We start from the raw sequence: 22,029 nt of genomic DNA on the forward strand, positions 1-22,029 counted from the left end.
TTTTTGGATAACTTCTTGAAACAGGGGTTCGTCATGGAAATGAAAAAAAAAATTTCCAATTTGAGTCTGAGTAGCAGCAACTTCAGACCCTTTCTCTCGGCAATGAAAAAAAATTTTCTAAAATTTTTTTAGCAGGCTGAATTGATACAAGACTATCTCACTTAAACCTCTTCCAGAATTCTGTGAAGTTATGAAAAATAGCGATGCACACCATAGCTTTTTCCCAATCCGTGACCGTGGTTTGAACAAAAAAAGTTTAATTTTCAGTCCAGATGCGTATAAGCTTACATTGTTTCATAAATTGTACATTTTACAATACAGTTCGCTCATCAAAGACTATAATAATGGCCTCACTTCATTTGAAGTTACACGTCAAACTTTTGAAGAGCAAAAATCTGAGCAAAGTGTTAAATGCACCTTCGATTTCGTGAAATATGAAATGCCTTGATACCAGTTTTTTATTCTGATTTTTTCATTCGGATTATTTCGGATTAGTAATTGGATTAGATGGAAATAAAGCGTGTTTGCGTATAATATAATCGGAAGCTCCCTTTATAATGCAATCATTACAAAAAGAGTCAAGCCCAGATTTTGGGCCAAACGGTGAAATTTGTCTACATTGCTGTAAATTTGATATGTGCATTTTTACTTTCATTACATCATCTTCTGTCAGATTGAGCAAAAACCAGTTAAAACGACTTTCTAAATCCATTTTGTTTTCTGCTAGTCGAAAAACAACAGCGTCTTTCTGTGGCTCTCCGCTCGCAATAACAACCAATGTTTTTTCCTGGTGAAACTTTTCAATATCCTGATTGGTCCAAAGTGTCTTAATTGCTATGTCTGATGCAAATGTAACTGACATATGTGCTAAATTTCCCGATATAAATTGACTTGCTTCCTTAAAATTGGTTGCCGGAAACCTTGGATCATGAAAAATGATTCGATTGGCAAAATCGGCGTAATGAACAATACTTTCAGCCAAGGCGACGAATGCTTTTGGGTCTGTAAAAAATGAAAGACTAGCTATAGGTCGGTTTATTTTTTTTCGGCCTTTAAACAACTCCAATTCGCTCTCAACATGAGCCAAAACCGAATCGTGCATTATGCTGTAACAGCATCGCTTACTACCAATTACAAGCTGTTCACGAGGGCGCCACGAGAAAAAACGAGGTGTGATAAAGCTGTCGGGTGTCGTGTATAGGACCTTGTCGTACTTGGTTAATATCTCTGCTAGCTCAGAATCCATTAGAAATTTGTAGTTATTAAGATATTTGTACGAACTGTTGTGTTTCTGAAACAAAAACTAAATTAAAACAATGTTAAAATAGTAATGATTATGCAAAATCAGTTGATAGCAATTCTGATGTCCATAAGTTTAAAACCCTCCATTTTTGTTTTTCTTAAGCGAAAAAATACAAAAAAACATAAAATTTGAATTACTAACTCAAATTTATGTAATAAATTGAATGTTTCCAAATAGTATATTATTTTTTTAAATCTCGTAGCCTTGTAATCTTATAATACCAACAAGACTGCTCGTTTCAGTGCAAAGCTTTGAAAGTTCCGACTGGCTATAAGATTTATGGAGCAGTAATAACATAAACAACAAAAAAAAATTAAATGAAAAAAAAAATGAAATTTTTTTTTCTAAAATTTAATATTTTTTCTATAAAAATCATCCCCCCTAACGCCATACTAAGTACAAAACAATAATTTTTGCTCCTTGTAACAAATCACTTATGGCAAATAAGATTCTTTCAACCAATTTGGAACAATATTTAAGACGGATTAAATCTCCGTTTCCGCGTTAATAGCGTGAATTATATCGCGAGTTAATTGTCCCACAATGGCCAAAATGGCAACCTTTAGACCCCATTACTTTACAAAAATTGATCACAGGTGAAATATTTTTTCAAATTTACGCTTAGCACAACAGTACCTTTTGAATGATATAAAAAATTCCGTCAAAAATGGCTAGTTAAAAAGTCGAAATTTGTCTGAAAAAAACCCACCCCGAGCACGTATATTCCGTCACTTTCGTATCAAAAGTCGGAACAACAAGTATCTCAAGGTTATAGAAGCCATTACTGCAATAAATTTCTCAAGAGTTTTTGGGTTCACAGGTTGAAATGGACTTTTGTGGCAGATACTTTTTTGTGGAATGGGATACATTGGTATTGGATGGAATGGCAAGTAATTCTTAGTCATGCAACTGTGTCGTATCAAACTAAAGCGTATGGTGCATCTAGATTTTTCTCAAGGGTGTATATTTACTTGAAAAAAAATTTTTTTTGATGAAATTACAGTGAAAATTATTGAAGAACCGTTCTAGTTGATGGTTGTTTTAGATTATCTGGAATAAGTTGACTCAAACTGAGAAAATTAAAACATTTTAATGAAAAATTCCGCCATGATCGCTGCATAGCAAGGGTACGAGATTTGTACGAAATGTACAAAACTTGATGCGACGGATCTTCCCGTATGCTATCTCAATTATTTCAGCTCATTCTAGAATTCAATCGCACTTAATCGAGAACAAAAACTAAAGTAAAGTTGGAAAATATCTCAAAAAAATTGTTCTTCAAAGCTTTTTTCAGCTTTTTGTTCCGACTTTCGTTACGAAAGTAACGGAATATTTGTGCTCGGGATTTTTTTCTTCAGACAATTTTCGACTTTTTAACTAGCCGTTCTTGACGGAATTTTTTATATCATTCAAAAGGTATTGTTCTCTTGAGCTTAGATTTGAAAAGATATTTCACCTTTGATTATTTTTCGCAAAGTTAAGAGGACCTAAAGATTGCCATTTTGGCCATTTTGACCAATTCGGGACAATTCACGCGCGATATAAGAACTGAGACAAAAAGGCAAAACATACTTCGTAAAGGAATTACATGTCTATGAATTATTAAAGTTACTATGTAAGGTTTTGAGAAAAGAGTGCATATCGGCCATTGTCCAGGAAGCTGTAACTGAGAAAAATTTGAATACAATTTTGAATAAGAGAGTGTTAGCTAGGCAGATACCTGTGCAATCAAAGGGTGATAAAAAACTTCTGTGAACGTTAGAATTAGAAAACTTTTCAACTTTTTTCTAAATTACTACCCAGATTTTGTAACTAAAATTCAGAGCTGCACACAATATCAATTACAAACCTTCAATCATGAGTTTTTGGACAATTTTATTCGAGGAAATTATCAACTGTTTAAACTCATTTTTGAGTAGAATTAGTATTAAAAAAAAGATTTGCTGTCAAGGCTAGGTATACTGCTGAAAATTTCCCCATTTTTCGCTTCAAATTTTTTTTCCTTTTCAAATCATTAAATCTTTTTTTTTGATTTCTTGAGTAACTATCGATAATTAAAAAAAAAACAGAAGTCATAGCAAGATCAGAGGCGCCTGAAAACAAGCCGCATAGTTCCACGGCGTTCTCTCAATGAGATTTCGTTTATTTGTATATGTAGTAACTTTTACAATGAATGGAATCTAATTTGCAAACAATTTATTATTTTTATTATTATTATTATGATTATTATTATGATTATTATTATTATTATTATCATTATTATTATTATGATTCGCGCTATTAATGCGTGAGCGGAGATTTAATCCGTCTTATAAATCGTTCCAAATTGGTTGAACGAAGCTTATTTGCCATAATTGATTTGTTACAAGGAACGAAATCTTTATATGGCGTGTTGGGGGATGATTTTCAGAAAAATTTTCAACATTTAGAAAAAACTTTTTCATTTTTGTTTATTTCATTAAGTTTTTTACGTTATTACTGCTGCTCCATAAACCTTAAAAGGCAGTCGGAACATTCAGGGCTTTGCCCTGATACGAGGTTTGCCCTGATACGAGCAGTCTTGTTTCAATTATATGTTCATTTGCCGGAAAATGGTGTCCAAAGCCTTGATAATGAACATAAAATTTAGAGACAGTTTTGCAAATTTTTACACTTCATCACCAAGGGAACTCTTAGGTTTTGTAGTCTTGCAAATACTTCACTAACTAATGGTTTAATTTACTTTTTTAATATTTTAATTATCCCTCACATGTAAATAATTCTTTCAAGATTGAACTCTAATTTGTTGACTTTGGCCTCGATATTGAAAACAAGTATGTCTCCAGTTAGGCGGACTGGTTTACTGTTTTACCTTGAAAAGCAGAACAGCGCGGCGACCAAATCCTCAGTCCTTTTGCTGAGACAAAAATCAATTCCAAGCTTCAGAAGTTTTCTTTTCCCCTCTTGCTCAGTCAAGTTGAGTTATCTTCCTTTATATAATTTAACCCAAAAACTCAGTTATATTTATTTAGCCAACCCCTTAAATTTATCTGTTTATAAAATTATCATTTTAACTCTACGACCAGATCCACTATGATCAATGATAACATCTAGTTTGAGATTTTTGCTTAATTTTAGCTACTAATTGAAACAAAAGCGTCTATCAATCGACTCCGCTGTTTCTTGTAGTAAATCTGGTGCGAATTGACTACCCCTTAAAAATATGCAGTCTGAAAACAAAAGTTATTTTTTTTTCCGCAAAATATTTGAAAAATGAGCTTCTGTAAGTTTGTTTTCAACTTCAAAAAGCTAGAGACAGCGGTATATCTTCTCTATCGCTCATCAGTCCATGACAACTTTATCTCATGAACTTTTAAATCATTATTATTCCAATGACTTCATACCAAAACAAAAGGAAACGTTCTCTGACTAAATCGGCTAGTATAAACAAAAAGTTTCGACAACATAACGACAACAAAACAACATTTACACAATCAAACCTGTGCTTACATGAGTTTCACTTTCAGTTCCTCATTGTGCAACCTTGCTTTTTATTGTTTTCTTCTTTTTGCGAGGATTATCCTCAAACTTAGCTTAACATAACTCCAAACTTATTTATCTCATCAGGGAAGGAATTTTTGGCCCAAAATAGGGAAGGAACTATCTACACTCACAAGGGACTATACGGTGTGTTTTTTCGGACTAAATTTTTTTTGACGATCAAATTGAGTAACGTGCACTGAACTTAAGCTAACTATATTAAAAATAACAAAAAAGAACACTAAAAATAAGCTAAATAAGTAGAAAATTAACTACAAACTCTCCAAATTCAGTCAAAACAAGTCCAATTGAGGTAGCTTATTTTCCGTTTTATAGGAATTTTGCCCCATTTCAGTTACAATAGGTCCAATTGAGCTAAATAAACTTCTATTTTAAAAGTATTTGACCAAACTGCAGTCAAAATTAATCCTATTAAAATAGATAATATTCAATTTTAACTGAAATTTAACCAACTTTTGTCATAATAGCTGCAATAAAGCTAGAGAAACTTCCGTTTTAACAGAATTTTGCCCAATTAATTTCAAATTGAACCCAATTAAGCCAGATAAACTCCCATTTTTTGATAGTTTTTGCCCAAATAATGTCAGAGTATTTCAAATTAAGCCAAGTAAACTGCCATTTTAACAAAGTTTTGCCCATTTTCAGTCCAAATATATAAAATTAAGTTAGATAACTTTCCATTTTAAAAAAAAAGCCCAATTTTGGACAAAACAAGCACAATTAAGATAAGTTAACTCCAAATTAACCAAAATTTTAACCATTTTGGCCAAAACCGAGCCAACTAAGCTAGTTGAATCAAGCATTAAACAAAGTTACAACCATTTTGGTTAAAACAAAGCCATTCGAAGTATGTGAACTAGAAACTAACGGAAAAATCACCAGATCAAAATAAGCACAATTAGGTAGGTTTATTTCAAATTACAATTCATCTAAATTTTATCGCAAAATTGATCCACATAAGCAAAAAATGTATATAAACATTTAAATAACGTTAAGATTGAACTATAATTTGTCAAAATAACTAAAGGTAAGGTCAAAAAAAATCAACTTTTAGCTAAAACTAAGCAAATTTATATCTGTTTAGTCTTCATTGTGTTAATGAAAATTGAGATATTCTGAAAGTAATCAATTTTTTTCCCATAAAAATCAACTTGATCGCAGTCAAAAAAACGTTAATTAACATTAAAAATAACCTAACAAGGATAAAAAATTAATGTAAAAGTCGATGTTTGCACTTTAAAATGATAACTGAAAGTAGGAAACGAAATCAATAGAAGTCTTTGGTATATTACTAACACTGAAAAAGATCATATAAGAATTTTATCGAAACATCTTAATGAAGATAAACACGAACTATACAGGCTTTTTCGAAGATACACTCCACAATAGATGCAATTCTCCAACAGAAAATTTGCCAATTAAGATAGCATTTTCCAGAAAAACGATTATTTCGAAGCTGTTTGAAACAAATTATCAACAAGATTGAAAGCTTAAATAAACTATTAAACAACAAAAACCTGGTCAAAAAAATTTTGAAAATCTAATTAATAAGTTTAGACAAGACTGAAACATTACATCACAACACTTTCACGTTGAAAAGTTGCCGTAGAATATAATGCCAAATTTCTATATAGTGTACACAACAGAATTAAAGTCAAAACTCGCAATCAGAAACAAATCTACAAAAACTATAGGGTGTATTACCAACATCCAAAAAGATTAAGTTACCATCTTGACAAAACATCCAAATCAAAATAATCACGAAATAACTATTCTTTCCCGCAGCAAAACATCAGAAGAAACTAATGTTCTAAAAAAAAGCTTACCTGTCATCATAGCACAATTAATCTATCCAAGGAAAACCTATATTCTTCGATTCCATTAAACCTCACAAAACTTCTATAAATTTTGTTTATTTTTCATAATTAACCAGTACATCCAAAGTTTTAAGTATTACTGGCCAAATTTGAGTAAAATAAAACAAAAAAGGCGAAAGTAGTGGCATATCTAGACTTAGTTCTCAAAAAACTCACAGGCTTAGACCCAAATGAAGATGCAAGAATTTTGCTTAAAATAGTAGAGAAAAAAAACTTTTTCACTAGGTAAGCACTCGACCAGCAGTCGCAGGTGCAGATCATGACTTATATGATAACAAACAAAGGGTTTTATTCGGTTCAATGTTAAAAAGTATGGCCTCCCAATGAATCAGAGAATAACATATTATAGAGAAAAGGCCATCTAACAAGGAAAGATAACATTTGTTTCCTTGTTGAATCTGTTGTATACTGTTTCAAAGCTTGATTGGTTTACTTAATTTATTTATTGAACTTTTTTATAACCATTTTTAAGACCATGCTAGTGATAATATTTTATTCAAAATATCCGAACAATTCGTTTTTTTCCCGTTTTTGTGGTTGATCTAGGCGCAAAATTATAAAAAACACACTAGCAGAATTACATTTAAAACAATTCTCATCTTCCAAAAATCTTGAATATGCTTCAATCAAACAACAGTTATTTTTTAAAACGGGTGATCTAAAGTTTCGACCCAACCTAGCCTTCAAGACTTGAATGATACTCAGCCCTCAACAAGTTGGCTGATTTCTTTTTTTTCCGCCAAAAAAACGCACATGCATATCCTCGCTTAGCATTGGAATGCTTTAACAGTTAAAATTGGTTGAGAATGTAGATCAAAAAAAGAAAACATATATATATTTTTACTGTTTTGAAGCATATTTCTTTCAACGGAACCTGTAGCATTTGTTTATTATGTCCGACTTGCAATCAAAAAAGCAACGATAAACTGCGGAAGGCCAGAAAATTAAACTGAAAAAAGTTTTGAGTCAATTTCATCTCAAACTCAGTCGGTTTTCTGACTAATAAAATCAGCACAAAAATTCATGGAAGAAATCTTTTTCAACTGCATTCAAATCGGACAAAAAATTTGGGTTGAAACCTTTGATGTATCAACTAGCCAAAATAAAATGAAGCCAGCCATTTCAAGCGAACAATTTTCGTGCGCTTGGAATTCTATGAGGGCACATAAAAAAACTGATACGTTGATTTTGAATTTCGCTTAGGCACAAAGTTACAAAAAACACACTAGCAGAAAAACGTTTCAAAGGAAATCTCATCTCTCAAAATTTTTGAGTTTGCTCCAATCAAAAAACAGTTAATTTAAAAAACAGGTGATCAAAAGTTTCAACCCAACCTACCATAGATTTATACCAACATTGTTGGTGCTATCTGTAGCTTCTAATTGATAGTATCGTTTAAATTATGGCGACGAAATATGAAGTTGTTGGCTAAATCTGGCCTTCAAGACTTGAAAGACACTCGCAACTCAACAATGTGGACAATTTTATGTTTTTTCCGCTAAAGAAAAGCGCATGCATATCATCGTTTAGCATTTGAAAGCTAACCAGATGAAATTGTTCATTTTAAACACCACTAAGATTTTATTATTTCTTTTGTTGGACTAACTTTTTTTGTTGTTGTTGGCGTAGATTTTGAGAGCAAGTATGTTCCCAGTCAGGCGGACTGGTGTACTGTCTTGCCTTGAAAAGCAGACAGCGCTCGACAATGTGCTCAAATTCTTACCAATTTGATTAACTTTGAAATAATCAGAGATCACTGAGAGCTAATAAAACCATAATCAGAGATCACTGAGAGCCAATAAAACCACTTTTAGAAAACTTTAAACCCTTCTAAGAAAAATTGTTCTCAGACAAAACATCAATAAGGTTTTTGGAAAAAAAAAACTAATGGCCATCAGTGCAACAATTAATTTTATTCTATAATGTAAGCATAACGTTTGGCATAATTGCTATTCATAAGACAAATTCAACAGCTGATGAAAATGAGAAATAAAGAAAATTACTCGAAAAATCTTTTGGAGAGGACAATGTTCTGTCTAGCAAGGAATAACAATTTCGTGCTTGATTTCAAGATTTTCATTGAAGTCGACTGTGATCTTGCTAGTGTAGTGTGAACACGATTTACATTTTCCCAGATCAATCAAAAATGATCCTTTTTTAGGAAACGTTGCCAATTTCAATGGAGGAGCAATCAGAAATTGGAAACACAAGCTCTGAATACTCTCAAATTATCAATGCTTTCTTGAATCAGTATAACACAATAGATATCAATTTGAGTTCCCAACAAGAAGGATAGTACTTATTCAATTGTGACAATTTCTAATGTTACTTTCCATATTCTCTTTTGATTTTCTTACTGCGTTTTCAAAATTGGCCATTCACCGTATCGACAAACTACAAAGCCTTGAAAACGTGTCCAACAATGACGCCACGCGAGGGCACGACTCGATGGCTGATCAATTGCATTAACTTTTTCTAATAATTTTTTTCACAATGAAAAACCATAACAGGGAAAACACTTAATAAACAGGACACAATAATTGAAAATTTCGAAATTACTCACCTTATAAAGTTACCAATGTTTTATTTGTGTACGACACACATCTCCTCTAATATCTGATTCTGTAAGACACAGAAAAGCAAACTATATTAAATATCTTTAACAACGGAGTGCAAACTGGTAAAAAAAAATGATAGCTCTTAAGTAAACTAGACCAAGACGGAGTCAGCACAAGAAGGGTAAATAAAGTTTCCATTGCGTTTATGATGATTGGCAGGAGCAAAACTCTAGCAACATGGTTGCAATCCAGATATGATTATGACAAACATCACAAACGTCAAAACAGGGAGGGTTGCGATAAAGTTCAAACGACGTCCAGGAGTCAAATTAAAGAAAAACGAGCGAAGAAACCGTGATAGAAAGAAGTGAAAGAAAAAGAAATTACATGTTTTCACGGAAAAATTTAAGGACATCATTTCAAATTGATTTTTTTTTTCATGATTAAATTTTTAACCCAAATAGAATAATCAAAGAAATATAAAATTTCATTTTAATGTAAATGTGTCTATCGAATAAACTTAAATCTAAAAAGGGAGCGAGTTGTAGTATTGCAGATACTACACTTAACTTATGCTGTAACTTAGTTTTCTAATATCTTATTTATCCCTCATATTTCAATAATTTTTCCATGATTGGACTCAAATTTGTTAACTTTGGCCTCGATATTGAAAACAAATATGTCTCCAGTTAGGCGGACTAGTTTACTGTCTTGCCTTGAAGAGCAGAACATCGCGGCGACAAAGCTCCCAGTCCTTTTGCACTCCTAACAAAAGATTTTGAATTTTTAATAAAGTAATGTAGGAGCAACACTGATAAATTGCCCTGGTTTTTTAATTTATTGATTTTTTATGCTAAAAAATCAATAAGTTGAAAATGTCAATTTCATCAAGAGTATAAAAAAGAGGAAACCGAAGTTTGAAGTCTAGATTCTAAGTGCAGATTTGTCTCAGCCAAAGAGTTGAGAAACAGTTTAACCTAAATCTTCAGAATTGTTACTTTCCCCACTCGCTCATTCAGATTAAATTATCTTCTTTATCTTCTTATTTATCACAAAACCCCAAACCCTTTTTGGTATTTAAGACAGTTGTTCATCCATTTATAACTCATTTACATTCATTTAATCAACCCTTTCATTCTATCTGATTATATAAATGTCATTTTAAATCTAGGGCAGTCGATACCAACGTTTTTTAAAGTAAAAGTCGAAAAATTTAGAAGGGACGCCGTAACACTAAACGGTTTGCGGTAAAACAAACTTTTGACTGACGTTTGCTCTCTGTAGCTCTGATAGATATGGTTCTTAAGTACAAAATTTTATTCAAGTTTCGAAACAAAGCAATAACTGAAGTAAATCAATTTTGTTAGGTTTTGATTGATTTCGCAACTCTTGTTTCCACCGTAAAAACGCATTTAAATCTATGCTAGATCGAGCAGCGTATCTTTTGAGTCGATCGGGGTTGTGTTTGTATGAATCTATTTAGTGGTCGACCATATCAATCCGGCAGCTTTTTTCGAGTCCGCCCTCGTAAAATTTCAAAATAAAGCTGTTCAAACATTGTTCACATAGCAAATTGCATTAAGGAAATGTTGTACGACTTTGCTCACCTATGTTCACGCTGACACGTTTTGATGCAGTTTATAAAATGAAAAGTTCTTTTAAATAGGTTTTCATATATTGAATTTCAGAAAAACTCAAGGGGGGAACTGGAAAGAGCCTTATTAGAAAATTGACGGAATATTTGTGCTCGGGTGGTTTTTTTTCTCCAGACAAATTTTCCCGCGGGCTTTGTTTGAACATCCCGGGTCGAGGTTGGCGACCTATGTTGCAAACATTGCGACTCAAAATGAGTATGTTGCGACCACTGCCACCCAAATCAGGACATGGAGCGACCATTGCGACTCAAAATGGGTAATGGTGCGACTTTGCTCGGCCGAAGAGTTTTTATGCGACTTTGCGCGACCCAAAAAAGGCATGGGTATGTAGCGATTTTGCGCAAGCTTGCGCGCAAAATGGGTATGTTGCGTTTTTGAGCGACCCATTTTTAGCTATGTTGTGACTTTACTCGACCCATGTAGCGAATTTGCTCGACTCAAGCCTCGTGCGGAAGTACGACATTTCGGTCGCAGAAAGACCATTTCTGCGACCCACTTCGGTCGCAGCTTGAGTCGCAGACCTCGGTCCGGGATGAATCTATTTTCTGATCGCGACGATTTTTTGATTTCGACTTATATGTCGAATTGTTAGAAGGCCCCCAGCTTGCAATATATCTTGCGCTCGTGATGATCATCTTGTGCAGACCTGGAAGTCTTCAGTTTAGATTAGATACGTCTTCTGAGTGGTTTCCGTTTGTAGGACAAAAGATTTAAGACAAAGAATCTATTTACGCCCGTGATAATCATTTGCATTTCAACCTTTTTGCTGAATTAAAAATCGCAAAATCTTTCGAAACGATCACAGATTTCTCAATCCTGCCTCACTTCACGGCATTGAATTTTAGATCAAAAGAGGCCAAATTATCTAAACTTTCTAGATCCATCAATTGTTAAATACTGAAAACCCCACAAAAACGGTATTTTTCGATGAAAACGTTAAATAGTTCTGAATTTTCTTCTAAATTTCTTGTTATTATCTTCAATGTTTCTGAAAACTATGAGAAATGAATTGATCCAATTTTAGTTCATCGAAAAGCTAAAAATGTTTTCTTGCTTATCCCAGTTCCAATTTTGCAAAAAGATATTGTGGTTGCGCAGAAATAGTCATTTATTTTTTAAAAACGTGCCTTTTTAAACGCAATTTTCTGTATTTTCTATAGCACTGAAATCGTTTTCGTTCCGGTGTAGCTCTGTACTATAAATACTGAGCGCAAATTTTATGCATTATCATTTCGTTCAACCGCAAATTGCAGTCAAATTGAGTTAACAATTCCAGCTTAACCAGTCAATTCAAAACTGGAAATCATGCCTGCCAAGAAAGCCACCGCCGCAGCTTCACCCAAAAAGAAGGCCCCCTCCCCCAAGAAAACAACCGGCGAAACTGCGCACCCCCCTTTCACGGCGATGATCAAGAAAGCCGTGAAAGAACTCAACGAGAAAGGAGGCTCCAGCAAAACTGCCATCATGAAATACCTCAATGCTAATTACAAAGTGGAGGGCAAATCAGCTGATACTTATGTCCGAAGCGCTCTGAGAAAAATGGTAGCCAAAAACGAACTGGTCCATGCTTCAGTCAAGACCCATGGAGCAAGTGGGAGCTTCAAACTACCCGGAAAAGAGCCAGTTGCAAAGAAAACCGCCAAAAAGACAAGCCCTAAAAAGAAATCTCCGTCTCCGCTCAAAAAGTCAGCGAAGAAAGCAGCGGCACCGAAAATAGAGACGCCAGTCGAACCACAAGTAGAGACGCCAGCTCAAGTTTCTCCACCCAAGAAAGTAGAGAAAAGTCCAGCTCCAGCGTTATCCAAGAAACTCGTGAAAAGTCCAGCGAAGGTGGCACCGAAGTCTCCGGCCAAGAGAGGACGTGGCCGACCATCAAAGAAATGAATCGAGCTGAAGTTTGGATCAGATCGACAAAGAGAAAAGATTCAATCTTCCTTCAAAACTGAACATGCAATATTAGAAACTGAAATTTAGCCAAATGGAGATTTATATTTTTCTCATTGATGATTTCTATTTTTTCACGACTGATTTATTTGAGTTTCTAAACTTTCATTTTATGCAATACGCTTTACTTATTTTCAAATTTTAAATATTGAAATGAAATTTTGCTTTTGTACTGATACAATTTTTGTCAATGAGCTAAGGAAAAAAAGCACGTCTCGACAAGGTTTAGAGGTTTAAACGGTTTTCGATATATTGAAAAAAAAGTTTCAACCAGAAAATGACCGATAAAACATGGTAGTATAAAGATGGTAGTTTGGTAGTTAGGCCTTCACACAATATTAAAGCAAATATGAAAAAGAGTTACTGAAATTGGTACAAAGTACGATAGATGACTTCACATATGCCTAACAGCCGTTAAATAGTTATTTATAGGGACGGCAATTTGTTAGTGGGTACCGAAGAGAAATCTTTCAAAATATCGAAAAGTATGTTACTGACCGCTACCGCCCTCTAAACTGTTTCCTTACCTTTAAAACAGTAGACTTTTGAACAGGCTTTTGGCTTCTGACTTCTTAATTTTTCAAATAAGTAAGACGATCAAATCGTTAGGTAAAATGCTATGTGAAAGTCACTTGAAATCACAATCCTATTTTTTGGTAGCAAAGACTGACGAGAGCCAAGAAATTCACAGACGAGCGCTTAGGAGGGAGGGGTGGCTGTTGTTGAATCTTATAGTGAATGGCACTCATTGAAAGTTCAAATTTTTAAAAAGTTTTTTGTGCTGCCTGAGATTAAAGGACCACAAAACTGATTTTGTTTGTCGTGCACTCCAGCCTCCAGAAGTGTTTTGAAGCCAATAAAAGACGCCCTTTAAAAGCCAGTCGGCAGAAATTGAGCTCACCAAAAACAAAAAACCGGAGGATTCATTGTATAACATATGCAAACTATGCCGTTGAGAGGTCGTTTTAAGTTTTTTTTAGTTATTTACCCAATCCCAAACTTCTTTCTATTTACCCCGAGTATTACGAGGCCAAACTGTGCACTGGGTGATAAGCCATGTACTGAAAAGTCACCTACAAGCACCAATAAGGCGCACAATTTTGTGTCTGTTGTATGTTCCTGGATTCCAGAGACACGTTTTTAAACGTTAAAATGTTGGAACGATCAAAGGAAAGGAAATAAAAGAAGAACAAAGGCAGCGTATTTGTTGCGGAATCCGTTTACAATTGACAAAAAGCACAGTTTGGCCCTGTAATGGAAAGCGCCCCCTGCATAATTGACTAGCCCATTTTTTAAAACTAAAATTAGGACCCTCGGAAAAGAAAATAATTGTTTTTTTTACCGTTTTTTTAAACTATTTGAGTTTCTCGAAAACCACACTCTGTAGTCGTAGTTTTTGGGTTCAAACGAAAATACAGCCTGTGTGAATCTCTTCGGTACAAGCAGCTACGCCGAAAAAAGTTTCACGATTAAAGCTATGATTCTTCGAAAATGTTATTTCAAGTGACAAATTTGGCCGGAGTTTAGTAAAATGAATAACTGACCGATGTTGCACATGCAGAGTTTGTCCTGCCAGAGGGGCTTCACTCTGGCATGCACTCTGAATAGGGAGATGGAGGAGTAGGGGAATACGATGGTCAGCTGCTGGCTCCCACTGCCCCCATTCACTCTGGGGAAGGCCAGGGGAATGTCGCTGATCTCAAACAGGAACTCGTCCTCGTTCTGAACAAATCGGAATTAAAACGGTTGCAACCCTTCGTTCAAAAGACTATGCAAGCTTTTTTTGTCAAAATCATCAGACAAAGCTTTTCAAAAAATGTTTGAAAACGCTTTTCATTTTGAAGAAAATTTTAGGCAATAGAAAATTTGGTTTATGTTTCTGATTTATTACAAAAAAAGAAGTTCTATCTTTTCTAAAATAGTTAAACTGGCTTTTTTGATGTGTTGCCGCTGAATGAAAAATACTAACTTTTCTAAACCAGTTTTTTAATTTGTTAAAAAAACTCAGATGCGGGCCAGAAATTTCTTATTGGCTTTGCCATCTGAACTCGGGAAGATACAACGACTGACCAATGGGAGGAACTTGAGAGGCACGCCGACTTGTGAGACCCATAATTCTTCCCCCTCGTTGAAGCGGACAGAAGCGCCGAAGTAGTAGCAGCAGCCAGCTGTGAATAGATCGTGTTTGGCCACCGACATGCGCACTTGCATCTGGAACATTTTCCCCGGCTGCCAGTTCACTTGGCCCAGCTCAATGTTCATAGTGTCTGTCTGCACACAAACACACACACACAAACAAGAAATAAAAGGAATCGAAACTACTCAACATGCGCATATTACCATCAGTTCTTGCAGTTTGATTCGTTTGTTACTCATACATGCATGTGGGAAGTCCCTCAAAACTGTTTTTTTTCTGGCTAACGGTACTCCACTTTTAACATAACTAGTAAAGATTATAATCTTCGATTTCTATATACTGCATGCGATCTGACAAGTAGGAATTTAAAATCTTATTTACTGTGTATATTTAGGGGATTGCTTCAATAAGTTCGTTCTCTCTTTCCTAACGACACCGCAAAGTGGTCCCTTGGGTAAAGAATTCAGCGGGGCGACCGAGATTCACTACTATCGACAATCCCGAAAGGGTTATTTGGTGGCAAATATTCTGTATTGTATTATGTTGCTTGCCCCTTCTTGCGTACTGCTCTCAGGCTGTCTTGTCTATTCGATACAATCGCAAAAATTTCCAATTGTAATTTAATTCAGATGAGTATACGTCTAATTACAGAAGGCTCTGAGTGACCAGGTTGTAATCTAATAATCAAATCAAAGGAAAGGTTCCGCAATTTATCGGCCAAATTGCCTAATTGCAATTAACTTCCAACTAACTCCACTAACACTAAACTGTTCTCTCTCTCTCTCTCTCTCTCTCTCTCTAGAGAATCTCTGATGAGAAACAACTACATACTGTTTCTGCTATAATTGTTCTCTTACTCTGAGAATTAACTACTTGACTAACTAAAAATAATTGTTCTCTCTAACTAACTGAGAACCAACTATACTCTCTCTCAGTATCATTTGTTCTCTTCTCTGACTGAGAACCAACTACTCTTAATTGTAGCTAACAACTGTTCTGACTCTGAAAGGCTCTCCGGCATCCTCCAGTTCCTTATTTTTCTTTACACCTAGTTTTAGTTAGGTCACGTCATTCCCTATCAGTCTTGACTTCCGCTCAAGTCACCCGTCCGCCCATGTTTCCTCCCCCTGTCAACTCTGCCACGTGACAAGTTCGGTTTCTTTTATCAACCTTTTCACGCTTACTAGATACCCGGTATGCGGCAGGTGTCACAATTTGACCAAGCAAACAAATATCATACGATTCTAATCAGCTAATTCCTGACCTCAGCGACTTCAGCCCTTGTGTCTGTTGTATGTTCCTGGATTCCAGAGACACGTTTTTAAACGTGTTAAAATGTTGGAACGACCAAAGGAAACGTAATAAAAGAAGAACAAAGGCAGCGTATTTGTTGCGGAATCCGTTTACAATTGACAAAAAGCACAGTTTGGCCCTGTAATGGAAAGCGCCCCCTGCATAATTGACTAGCCCATTTTTTAAAACTAAAATTAAGACCCTCGGAAAAGAAAATAATTGTTTTTTTTTACCGTTTTTTTAAAACTATTTGAGTTTCTCGAAAACCACACTCTGTAGTCGTAGTTTTTGGGTTCAAACGAAAATACAGCCAAGTGAATCTCTTCGGTACAAGCAGCTACGCCGAAAAAAGTTTCACGATTAAAGCTATGATTCTTCGAAAATGTTATTTCAAGTGACAAATTTGGCCGGAGTTTAGTAAAGTGAATAACTGACCGATGTTGCACATGCAGAGTTTGTCCTGCCAGAGGGGCTTCACTCTGGCATGCACTCTGAATAGGGAGATGGAGGAGTAGGGGAATACGATGGTCAGCTGCTGGCTCCCACTGCCCCCATTCACTCTGGGGAAGGCCAGGGGAATGTCGCTGATCTCAAACAGGAACTCGTTCTCGTTCTGAACAAATCGGAATTAAAACGGTTGCAACCCTTCGTTCAAAAGACTATACAAGCTTTTTTTGTCAAAATCATTAGACAAAGCTTTTCAAAAATTGTTTGAAAACGCTTTTCATTTTGAAGAAAATTTTAGGCAATAGAAAATTTGGTTTATGTTTCTGATTTATTACAAAAAAAGAAGTTCTATATTTTCTAAAATAGTTAAACTGGCTTTTTTGATGTGTTGCCGCTGAATGAAAAATACTAACTTTTCTAAACCAATTTTTTAACTTGTTAAAAAAACTCAGATACGGGCCAGAAATTGCTTATTGGCTTTGCCATCTGAACTCGGGAAGATACAACGACTGACCAATGGGAGGAACTTGAGAGGCACGCCGACTTGTGAGACCCATAATTCTTCCCCCTCGTTGAAGCGGACAGAAGCGCCGAAGTAGTAGCAGCAGCCAGCTGTGAATAGATCGTGTTTGGCCACCGACATGCGCACTTGCATCTGGAACATTTTCCCCGGCTGCCAGTTCACTTGGCCCAGCTCAATGTTCATAGTGTCTGTCTGCACACAAACACACACACACAAACAAGAAATAAAAGGAATCGAAACTACTCAACATGCGCATATTACCATCAGTTCTTGCAGTTTGATTTGTTTGTTACTCATACATGCATGTGGGAAATCCCTCAAAACTGTTTTTTTTCTGTTATATGGCTAACGGTACTCCACTTTTAACATAACTAGTAAAGATTATAATCTTCGATTTCTATATACTGCATGCGATCTGACAAGTAGGAATTTAAAATCTTATTTACTGTGTATATTTAGGGGATTGCTTCAATAAGTTCGTTCTCTCTTTCCTAACGACACCGCAAAGTGGTCCCTTGGGTAAAGAATTCAGCGGGGCGACCGAGATTCACTACTATCGACAATCCCGAAAGGGTTAGTTGGTGGCAAATATTCTGTATTGTATTATGTTGCTTGCCCCTTCTTGCGTACTGCTCTCAGGCTGTCTTGTCTATTCAATACAATCGCAAAAATTTCCAATTGTAATTTAATTCAGATGAGTATACGTCTAATTACAGAAGGCTCTGAGTGACCAGGTTGTAATCTAATAATCAAATCAAAGGAAAGGTTCCGCAATTTATCGGCCAAATTGCCTAATTGCAATTAACTTCCAACTAACTCCACTAACACTAAACTGTTCTCTCTCTCTCTCTCTCTCTAGAGAATCTCTGATGAGAAACAACTACATACTGTTTCTGCTATAATTGTTCTCTTACTCTGAGAATTAACTACTTGACTAACTAAAAATAATTGTTCTCTCTAACTAACTGAGAACCAACTATACTCTCTCTCAGTATCATTTGTTTTCTTCTCTGACTGAGAACCAACTACTCTTAATTGTAGCGAACAACTGTTCTGACTCTGAAAGGCTCTCCGGCAACCTCCGATTCCTTATTTTTCTTTACACCTAGTTTTAGTTAGGTCACTTCATTCCCTATCAGGCTTGACTTCCGCTCAAGTCACCCATCCGCCCATGTTTCCTCCCCCTGTCAACTCTGCCACGTGACAAGTTCGGTTTCTTTTATCAACCTTTTCACGCTTACTAGATACCCGGTATGCGGCAGGTGTCACAATTTGACCAAGCAAACAAATGTCATACGATTCTAATCAGCTAATTCCTGACCTCAGCGACTTCACCCCTAGAGTTCAACTCAACCTCCACACCATGCTATGTTTACTCAGTGACCCTCCCAAAGTCTTTATTTTAATTATCCTGTTAACGTTCCGACCTCGCAAGGGTAGGGGAGACCCTTTTCTTGGGTAGCGAATTCATTCCAAGCATCTAAAATTTCGATCTGTACTCTATTCCAACCCCGACCTTCTAGCTATCAGGGGATCGTAGTTTGTCTATGAGGGTCAAATTAAACTAAAAAGTCACCTCCGGGAAGTCAAGTAAATTCCCCGTCCGTTCCTACTATTTAGGAGACCTAATTCTCATGCTGCGGTCCTATTATCAATTTCCTCTGGGACTACTTGTCCTTAGTCTAGTTCAGTTGCTATTATTAGATCATTCGCCAAGCTAAACTGACCCCAATGTTTACCAAATCCATTTTGAATTAACTCTACTACCTCAAGGTTTCAATATAAAATTTTATCTATATCCCCTTCTGCTCTAGTTCCCAATACATAAAGTTCCTCCCAATTTTTTAGCAAGTCGATTAAATCTCATTTCCAGGGAGTTGGATTAGGAAATACTCCACTTTCCGGTGTCAATCTCAAAATTTTCTATGCAATTATAAGGTCAGAATGCCGAAAGGTCAACCTAAGGTCACCAAGGTTTAACCTGGGTCAAACTTCCGTATTTGCGTTCAGAACCCCATGAGGGTCCTAACTACCAAGTTCCATCCATATCCCATTAATACTTCACTAGTTATTCCGTTTAACTTTTAGTCCATTATCACTTTTTCCGGAAAAAGGCTATTAACACGGGAAGGAGGCGCCGGAGGATTTTCTCTCGCAAGGGGTCTTTTTTTGGGGTTCGTATCTTATATCGATTGCTGCAATAAAATTATTATGCCACCGTTCATTGTTTTACGTTAATTGCCTATTTCCTGTCTAAGGGGGTGTTTTTTCACGCGTCAATAACTTCCGGATCAACCACCGGATTTGGTTCAACTTACAACACAAGACGTATCGTGCCACTACCTATCATCCTTCCAAGTTTTAGCGTTCATTGCAGGCCGAGAAACGACTTCTGGAACTTAGGGGTGGGTTTGCTGACTTAGGACATAAAACCGGAAATGGGGGTCGTAGGGGTCTGGGGTTCCAAACTTGAGCCCAAAACCGCCGCTAGCTTCCGAGTTCTGATAGGACCATTTACACTTCCGGGGAACGTTATCACTTACCCCCAAGGGTCTGAGGGGTCCCGTTTTTTGTATTGCTCCTCTGAATTTCATAACATTAGCTTCCTAATTAGGGGGGGGGGTTCGCCGATTTCGTCAATTTTTTTTCTGCCATAGGAGGGTCAATATATTCGAAGAAAAAACTATTTTGAACGCGACCCTTTGTTTGCTGTACTACTTAACTTAATGACGAATCAATCTTACGCTCAGGTTACTATAGCATGTAATACAGTATAATCACGAACTCTACAAACTGGTCCTCGAATGCTCATTTTATGCAGTTTGTGAAGTAATATGGAGTGATTCTCCATATCAAAAGCTTTATTCAAATCAATTAAAAGGTAATTATTAGTTCTTCTTTTATTTCCACCATGAGCGATACAATTGCATCTTTTGTGCCTCGATTCTCCCGGAAAGCAAAAATGCCTATGTGACAGCCAGTCAAACTTTTAAACGAACTTTTTCATGCGATTATATATTAGTCGTTCAAACACGTTCTCTGGCAAATTTGAAACTGAACTGAAAATTTTCGGCTTCCCCTTACATTGGTATAATTTATAATTTGCGCAAATTTTAAACATTTAGGTAAAATACTTTCGAGAAACCTCATAATTTAGACGATTTAAACTGAGAAATTACACTCAACGAGATTGAGGTTCAGTTAAAGCAATTTTGAGCTGCTGTTTATCTCAAATATTTTTCATGAGCCAAGAAAATTGATATTCCTTTAACAAACAGGATCGTTTTTTTGAAGTTTTTATTCACTCGCATGTGTGAAAATTTTACTCGATTCATACGAGAGAAATGTGAGGATCCGAGTGACGATTCGGAAGTCGAGTAATGATCCATACTCATGGAATCGACCTTTCCCTCTACACTAATTAATTTGGTTTTTCCAAATAGATTCGACCCCCACCCCTCCTTTGAGCTAACTTTATAATTCGAGTCAGTCCACTAACATATGGTTCGATCTCATCTAGACTGAACAATTCCCAGGAGACCACTGGAACGACACTGTATATCTCTGGGTCTCCACAGAACACCAGAGTGCTGTAGCCGTTGATGAAGCTACTCAGCTGGATAGTCACCACGTCCAACACTGGCACAGCCGGCTCCAGAGTCAGCTGGTAGTAGATCTAACAAAGAAGAAATAGGACAACTGACCAGCCTTCCCTCACCTTCGAAGTGTCAAACGATGATGGGTCACATAGCCGAACACTCGGAGCGCCAAAAAAATCTTTGTTCCCATATTGCCGAAAGTTCATCGTAAAAATAGCAAGAAAAACTACAAAGTTACCGAGTGATTACACTCAGTATTGGCAAATAGCGACCGTTTACATTCGGCACTGGAAGTATTATAGCTTTGGCTAAATTCTAAATTGGGCTGTTTTCATTGCTTTACGAGACGATGGAAAGCACATCTAGTGATCTTAAATAAAAGTTCTATAAAATGTTAGAATCTTTTTTCAAATGACGCCTCTGCAAAACAAAAATATTTTGAAATGATTAAATTCATGACATGAAAAAGTTGACAAGAAATACTGATTATGGAGTGTCTCTGTCTATCCTTTCAATCTTTAGGTCAGTTCTTTGAAACGTGCATCTACCCTTTTGGGTTTCATCTGATTTCAAATTATATTATCTTTCCAAATTATATACAGCTCGAGAACACGAGCAACACATCAAGAGATCAAACGACTTCGATTCGCAAAGCGACTTCGAAAGTATCCGAATAAAATGTACCTGATCTCCAATCGCATAGCCGTCTTCAGGTACAGGGTCCTCAATTGACCTGATCAGCTGAAAACTGTCTTTGTTCAGACCCAGGTCATCCACTGAATAATGCGCAAATGAGCCGAAGTTGAAATAACCGAAAAAGAAAATTATCGTAAAAATTTTCGCAAGTTTCGGCATTTTTCACTATTTTTGCTTCTAAAAACTATTTTTCACTATTTTTGAAACTAAAATAGAAGAAGCAAATGTAAAATAAAATGGCTGGTATTATTTTTAACCACATGGAGGGCAAAATTAGAAGCAGAATATTTGGTTTTCCATGTTGGTTTTAAACAAATTTTTCTCTCGAAGAATTAAGTAATTGTTCTGGACGTGCGTTTTTTGTTAAGTAAACAAAAATCAATAGTTCAAATTATCGCAGATGTTCTTTTTTGGGAAAAAAATCATTGGATGACAAATTTCAACTGACACACGTGAT

The 22,029-nt window shown here is 35.9% G+C and overlaps 2 protein-coding genes across 2 annotated transcripts in view; both read right to left on the reverse strand.

The window, feature by feature from the left end:
- LOC134842168 (uncharacterized) overlaps nucleotides 1-15,132 on the reverse strand; it is a 52,324-nt gene extending 37,192 nt beyond the window's left edge. The window contains exons 1-2 of the mRNA XM_063858383.1: nucleotides 14,948-15,132; nucleotides 14,422-14,599 (exon numbers count right to left, since the gene is read on the reverse strand). Of these exons, the coding sequence (XP_063714453.1) occupies nucleotides 14,422-14,599; nucleotides 14,948-15,097 (328 nt within the window). The 5' untranslated portion in view covers nucleotides 15,098-15,132. The remainder of the gene's footprint in view (nucleotides 1-14,421; nucleotides 14,600-14,947) is intronic.
- On the reverse strand, nucleotides 15,129-22,029 carry LOC134841838 (uncharacterized). Its single transcript, XM_063857878.1, has 5 exons — nucleotides 21,561-22,029; nucleotides 20,777-20,953; nucleotides 17,269-17,469; nucleotides 16,743-16,920; nucleotides 15,129-15,148 (listed from the first exon to the last, which is right to left on the reverse strand). The coding sequence occupies exons 1-5, from the start codon at nucleotides 21,729-21,731 to the stop codon at nucleotides 15,129-15,131; spliced, it is 747 nt and encodes a 248-aa protein (XP_063713948.1). The 5' UTR covers nucleotides 21,732-22,029.

This window comes from Symsagittifera roscoffensis, chromosome 3 (assembly GCF_963678635.1).
Source record: "Symsagittifera roscoffensis chromosome 3, txSymRosc1.1, whole genome shotgun sequence".
NCBI lineage: Eukaryota > Metazoa > Xenacoelomorpha > Acoela > Convolutidae > Symsagittifera > Symsagittifera roscoffensis.